Source organism: Stylophora pistillata, chromosome 7, assembly GCF_964205215.1.
Source record: "Stylophora pistillata chromosome 7, jaStyPist1.2, whole genome shotgun sequence".
Taxonomy (NCBI): Eukaryota; Metazoa; Cnidaria; class Anthozoa; order Scleractinia; family Pocilloporidae; genus Stylophora; species Stylophora pistillata.
In genome coordinates this window covers 32,800,717-32,808,216 of record NC_142525.1, presented here as the reverse complement: position 1 = coordinate 32,808,216, position 7,500 = coordinate 32,800,717, and the positions used below count along the sequence as shown (strand labels likewise).

Genomic DNA, 7,500 nt, shown 5'->3' with positions numbered 1-7,500 from the left:
ACGCTATCAGCGTGCACTATCGGGATTTTGAGCACGCTTACGTATAATGAATTTGATTGCGCGACTCTGCTAGCTATGTTCTAATATAATTTAATTTTGTGTCTTGCAGTTTATTATCCTCAGTGCATGTAAACTATAGGCAGTTGTGATCAGATAAGGAATGTTGTTTCCGAATTGACATAATTGCTCAAGCCCTTATATTATTGTAAGAAATACTTGCTACTACTACGACCTTATGTTATTTATTAAAAGTCTGCTAATAGTGCTCTTGTTTATAAACTTGAGTCAGCATGATAAATATAAGTTTCAAGCAATAAATGTAGATTCGCTTTGCTTCTCGATCTGGACCAACAACCGAAATCATTGCTATGAACGAAGCATCAATCTATCAACTCGGTTTGAAATTTCAGACTGAACTGGCCCGGTATTTCAATAACTTCGCAAATCTAAATACCAATCGCTAGAATAGCTTTGCTAGTTTCTAACGCAACGATTCCCGCTTGGTTGAAGTAAGTTTTTATAGCTAGGCGGGTTTCACTGCACGGAGAACGGTAGTCATCTCTTTGTCTGATCAGTGAATTTGTTTCCTAATTGAGATTTTCTCAGTCACTTACCGATTCCACAGGCGCATTTGTCCTTCTCATTATTCCTCTGAGGTTGTTCGGATTGTCGTAATCCTCCATTAAGAATGAAAGTTTTCATAAGAAAGGTAAATGTGATAACCAATAAAAATACTTTTACGACGAACTTCTGCCGGTTAATTGGTCGAAAAATTCGTCCCATTTTATACATATTTGCAGCATTACTCTCCTTGATGCTCGTGTTTCATGAGAGACTCCGCTGGCAATGTGTCGTTTCAACAACAACTCGAAGTGACACCTTAGCATCACCTGTTGGATACAAAAGGGAGCGAGTTATGGCGCTGCGCGTTTGTGACGTCACGAAATTTTGATCCCTGGAGCGATTAGGACCAACAAACAGGCTTCTCGAGTAAATGAATATGGGCGATAATGCGCCCATCTCTAGTTCAAACGCCTCTAAAGCTCGTATTTTAAATCAAAACGACGGTGTTTCTGGCTCAAAGTTCGAGCAAGATTAAGAGAACTATACAAACACAGCGTTGGTTAAAGTGTAGAGGCTTGAAATTGAGCGGAAAACCAGCAGACCTCATCGCACGTGTTCGTGACTGCCTCAAGTCGGGAAAACATTTGAACTTGATTCAAGTATAGATGATGGGAAATGGCTTCAGGCGAAGATACTAAAGGAAAGTAAAGTCGATCGCGTAAAACTTAAGGATCTAACAGCTCAATGTAAAAAGGGGGTTGACAGGCCTACACGCAATGAAAAAATAAGATCAGGAAATTGTAATGTTATAGGAGAAAGGTAAAAACGACACTCCTTCAAGTCTTAGGCCTTTTCGTTTTTCCAAACTTCAAATATTCGTCGAAATGTTTGCGCAAATTTGCAGAGCCCAGTATAGAACTACCATGTTGGTGAACTTCTTTTGTGCACCAATATGGCGGCTGGAAAATAATATAAACATGTGGAACTTACTTTGGCTATCTAGTCGACCGATTATCGGAACTGAGCCAAGAAACATCAACAAATGCTCTTTTCCTAACACTTCAACTCCTTAGAAGGCTAAAAATCCCTAGATAAGTTTATATTTTTGGACAGACTCGATCGGAGCTGTATATCACGCGCCCGCCGCCACAAGTGTGTACTTCAAACTGCGCTGGTATCTAAACCAAGCACGCTATTGAGTTGAAAAGTTGAAAACAGACATGAATTTAAATCCCCTTATGCCTGATGAGGATAAATATTTTCGTGGCTCTTCAGTTTAAAATTTTGGAAATGGATAACGTCACGCGAAAAACGATCCATTGCATTAGCAAAAGCGCGCACGAAAACTGTGTTCGGCCACCTAACAAAATTAACATCAACTGACGTCAGTCCCTGCCCCTTTCTTTGTCTTTTAAAACGGTTAGGTGGGAAGTGTGGGGTGTGGAAAGTGAGGGGTGCGGAGTGTGGAGTGTGGAAAATGAGGAGTCTGGAAGACGAGGAGTGTGGAAAATAAGGAGTGTGGAAAATGGGAGTGTGGAAAATAAGGAGTGTGGAAAATAAGGAGTGTGGAAAATATGGAGTGTTGAAAAAGCGGAGTGTCGAAAATGCCGAGTGTGGTGAAATTTATAATTTTATATGAGAACTAGTGGGCAGCACACAGCTACTTGTCTTGTAGTATTGGGTTTATTAATCGACTGGTTTCAACTTCATCAGGATAAAACTACAAAATACATAGGAACTTACTTTATACTAGACCTTGTCAGAACATGTCACGTTCCTTGTTTGGGTGTGAACAACAAAACTCCCACAAGAATAACCACAAGATATGATTAAAATCCTGTGCTAAAAGGTGCTTTTGGGGCTTCACGGTTTTAACGTTAAAAACAAAAAGTAAAAGATAAACAAAAGAATCAAACGAGTGAAACATTACTCTCAGTATGTTGTAGCTTAAGCATAGCATTTTTTCACTTTTTTTGAGTGTGAAAAATGCGGAGTGTAAAATATATATATAAAAATAAAAGACAAAAATATATACATGCATACAAATTGTCTTACTTCGGGTAATACTGTTATTGTCTGCAAGCAAAATATCAACCTCGCGCTGATGTTGTTTTCTTTGGCTAGTTAGCCGTGAATATTATAAATTGACAGAAAGCGTCTGGAAAATATTTTTGGTAACGTTCGAAAAGGTGTTACCGCTAACACCTAAATGGTGCACATCTTGCGAAATACGTTACTTGTAAGCCATGGGTAGATTCAATTGAATTTGCATATTCACAGATGAGTACAAGTTTGCATTGATCTCCACGTGGTCCACACTGTCAACGTGTTTCACGCGTTGATATTTTTATTACCCATTTTATACGGTGCTCTCTACATAGCTACAAAATAAAATGCAATGATCCATCGCTTTTTTAAAGAGCATAGACTGCTTGATGTTATTGACTGTAATGTTTCACGCGCTTGATTGTTCGATTCTTTTGTTGACCTTTTTGCGTTCTTTTAAGCTTGAAAAAGTAATGTACGGTTTAGTAGTGAAAACGCAATGATGCGTCGCCTTAAAGGAAATAGAGTGCTTGTTATTGTTGTTCATATCGTTAAAACCTACTCCTTACCCACACTCCGCATTTTCCACACTCCTCATTTTCAACACTCCTCATTTTCCACACACCTTATTTTCCACACTCCTCATGTTCCACACTCGACATTTTCCACACTCCTCATTTTCCACACTCCTCATTTTCCACACTCCTCCTTTTCCACACTTCTCGTTTTCCACACTCCTCATTGTCTACACTCCACATTTTCCACAATCCACGTTTTCCACACCCCTCATTTTCCACACTCCCATTTTCCATACTCCATATTTTCCACACTCCTTAATTTCCACATTCCCATTTTCCACACTCCTCATTTTCCTCACTCCGTTCTTTTTACACTCCTCATTTTCCACCTAACCTTTTAAAACTGATAATTCATGATATAAATTGGAGTTCAGTTCATTTTCGCATTAATCAAACTCGAGTTGCTACGACTTTATAAAGTGAAAATTGCTCGCAGTTATTCATTATGCTAATTCAAACCTTTCGAACCTCTGATCCAGAAAACCATTTGCGACTGCTGCAAATTCAGATCTTTCACAGAACAATTGTGCTGATTTATCAAAACTTCACTGAGTATTCTAAAAATGTCCTTTGTTTTTCGCGTACGAATTTTCTTTAAAACACATTCCGCTCCTTGAATGTGTTTCACACCGTAAATTTGTCGAAGTTAAAATGCTGTGGCTAAATGCCCGGTGATCATAAATTTTCACAGAATTTTTATTGAAAGGTTCTTTCAAACTTCTTGCACGTAAGAATATCAGATGTTTGTTTAGAAATGTCAAGCAATATTCAAATGAATAAAGGCTGATAGTTTCTGAAGAAACTGTTTGGGGCTGCGTTGGTGGGGGTAACGAAATAATTTGAATATATCAACAAAGTTGAAATGGTAAATTGGCCACCGTTACGATTATAAAAGCTGACGTTTCGAGCGTTAGCCCTTCGTCGGAGCGAAAGACGAAGGGCACCGACGAAGGGCTCCGACGAAGGGCTAACGCTCGAAACGTCAGCTTTTATAATCGTAACGGTGGCCAATTTACCATTCCAACTTTGTTGCTATATTCAAATTATCAAGCAATACTCTACGAGTTTGTTCACCCCATAATATCGCTCCTTGTCAACAATTGAAAATTTTGCGCTCTTGATCAGCCTGCTGAGCGCAGTATCGGCCCGAGACTGCGTTAATGATATACTATTGTATGAAGGTAGATCCTGGACAAAATGTTCGATTCGTCGTTTCGTTATGGCGTTTCGTCGTTTCATTATGTTGAGTGGTTGTTTTCCGAGTTCGACTCGTCGAACTTTCAGTTCGTTTCGTCGTATTGTCAGTTCGATTCGTCGGCTAGCCTCTTCGACTCGTCGTTTTACGAGTCCGACTCGTCATCGACCACATCGGTTCGTCGTTTTGTCGTTTCGTCATTTCCTCATGGCGTTTCGTCGTTCGTCGATTCGTTATGTCGTTTCGTCGTTTCGTCGTTTTATTATGTCGTTTCGTCGTTTCGACATTTCCACTCAACAGGAGCTATAATTCAACCTAAATTACATGAACAATTACTTGATTCCATACGCTCTTACATGAATCATTAATGTGGTATCTATAATTTGCTCTCTGCTGAAGGAAATGGATCCTTTGAAGAGCGACTTACGCCACAGCATAGAGTTCGTCTTGAGTCGAGGGAATGATCGTTTTCATGAAAGTGACAATGGAATTGGATACCTAGTAACACACCTTGACAGAGTCTTCTATATTCTAGCTCGTGCATCTTCGTTATTTAATATTCCTCCTCAGCTGGAGTGTTTGTTACAAAGAGCTTGTTTGTTGTTCTTGGTGGCAGTGACAACTCATTGTAAAGGTGGTTGTTTAAGTTTACAGGATACAATGGTCGTCCCAGCATAGATTTTCCCAGAGAACTCCTGGAAGAGTACCTTGAGAACAATTTTAGACATATTTAAATTCGAGATGATAGTTGATGGTAGTTTTTGGCGTTTGAACGAGCGGATGATAATGCATGATTCCGACGTTCTGAGCGTTAGCACTTCATCGCACAGCGAATAGAATGGGTGGGTTACTTTTCATCATCTTCTTTTTTTCATGGTAGGAGAGACTCGACATTAGCACTCAATTCTAATTTTAGCAGTACATGTTACGTTTTAGTTCAAGTAATTAAAAGATTTAGACCCTCAACTAAAGCACAGCTTTATTTATTATGCCACACTTCCACTACTAAAGCACTGTGCTAGGAATTGGGAAAAAACTAGAACTCCTTAATAAACATGTTTTACTAATAATCCTTGGTAAAAAAGTCGGAACATACGAGGTGCTTTTGGAAAGTCCAAACCTTGTGAGCTTGAGAATGAAAAGACTTTTTCATATATTGATTTTAGTTCACAAGTCATTTCTAGCAGCCGTAGCTGCCTACGTAGCAGCATTATTTACACCGAGAACCAACATTAATGGGTCTAGAGGTATAAACAGGTTGCAGTTACCATGTGTATAAATACTACATCTTATGGGAAAAACTCCTTCAAATTTCTTGCGCCCAAATTATGGAATTTGTTTTTTTTAGAAACAACTGCCTAGACTTTACAAGCATATATACATCAGTTCTCTTTTTCTTTTTCTTCATTAATCGTACATGTATATATTTTTCACTCTATTTATTTCTCAGAGAAGTGCTTGTACACTATTCTTCAATCCAAGTTGAAATAAAGTTTTACTACTACTACTACTACTACTACTACTACTACTACTACTGCTACTGCTACTGCTACTGCTACTGCTGCTGCTGCTGCTGCTGCTGCTGCTACTGCTGCTGCTACTACTACTACTACTACTACTACTACTACTACTACTACTACTACTGCTCCTACTACTAAAATGGAAATCTCTCATATGGTCTCTTTGGTTGGCATTAGGGGAGTTTCAAGCCAAATGGTAATCTGTTATGTTTTCAAACTTGATTAATTCATATAAGTAAATTCAAAGTATGTCTTTTTTGCTTTTGAAGTTTTGCAAATGTTTCATGCCTTTCAGTGACTACACATCAAATTATGTCAACACTCTCACTACTTGCCTGTGTTCAAGTTGAGTCAGCCAAGTCATTTAAGAATCAGTTCATGCTTTCGGCTGTGTATATACCTCATTTCTTTGCTCCATGATGTTACAGTAACACATGAAATTTAACCAGATTTATGATCGAATATGAGATTTCTGTGGGTTCTTAATTTAATTCTTTGAAAAGTAATCAGGTTTTTGGAAACGAACTGGCCACATGCTATTCACTGTCTTGCCCCTTCTCCACTTGCTACTTTTTGGAGTGATTTCAACCTATAAAAAGAGCTAATTTATTTATTTTATTTATTACAATTTAATGGCATAAATACACAAATGCTGGTATAATACAGTTAATTAACCAAAAAAATTTTTAAAAAAGCCATAGGAGAATCTGCAAAAGAGTCCCAGACCCCATGTAACAGCAGATCACCCAATACATATAGTGCGAATGAGATACTATGTTATAATAAAGACAAATCATGATTTACCCACAAGAAATTTCTTCACATTAAATTTAAAATTCCCAGTACAATTTGCAGTGCGAATGTCAACAGGCAACATATTCCAAGAAACTACTATTCGATGGAAATAGGAATATTTAAGGGAATTAGCCCTCGCATATTTTTTTTAACGTCAGATGATCATAATGTTTCAAGGAACAATAACCTAAACTAGAGTAATAATCCGCAAAAGGTGACACATCAATGTCAACAAACCCTTTCAGTGCCTTAAAAGGAGAAAGTTACGTCAATTAAAACTCTTCTCTGTCTTCCAAAGATAATAGATTTAACTTCTCAAGACGAGCTGCATAGCTATCCTTAGTTTTCAAAATAAATTTAGTGGCGCGTCTCTGCACTCCCTCAAGCTTATCAGTGTTCTTACGCGAATATGGGGACCATATCTCAGAGCAGTATTCATGGTTAGACCTTACTAAGGATCAGAAAAGGGTTCCTTTGCACTCTGGGGTAAAAGTAAATGGGTCCACTTGTACTCTGTATCTTTAAAAATTATTTTTTTCTCCAATTATTTTCAATTATTTTAGTCAAATTCGGTTTAATTTTTTCTAATTAATTTTAAAAAAGGGAAAAAAGTTACCCTCGACCCTCAACAAGAAACCCTTGACCCCTCCTACCCTCCACAAACAGATAGACTCCCGCGATAATTACTCCAGGGTGCTCGCCCAAGTGATTCATTAACTTTTCGCTGAAAATACGTTTTTGTAAATAATTCGGACGCTTCTGCAGATTAAGTAGTTATTCTAAAGATCTATTTCCTTCGGCA

General features: G+C 38.1%; 1 protein-coding gene across 5 annotated transcripts in view; it reads right to left on the bottom strand.

Annotated features, from left to right (window-relative positions):
- Window positions 1-7,500, bottom strand: part of LOC111325529 (alpha-1,6-mannosyl-glycoprotein 4-beta-N-acetylglucosaminyltransferase) — a 35,406-nt gene that overhangs the window by 6,899 nt on the left and 21,007 nt on the right. For 3 of the 5 annotated variants that reach the window (XM_088727306.1, XM_088727307.1, XM_088727308.1), the window contains exon 1: window positions 615-863. The exons of the other annotated variants lie outside the window; for them this stretch is intronic. In XM_088727306.1, the coding sequence (XP_088583432.1) occupies window positions 615-792 (178 nt within the window). In that variant the 5' untranslated portion in view covers window positions 793-863. Of the gene's footprint in view, window positions 1-614; window positions 864-7,500 lie in introns of those variants that run through there. 5 annotated transcript variants of the gene reach the window in all.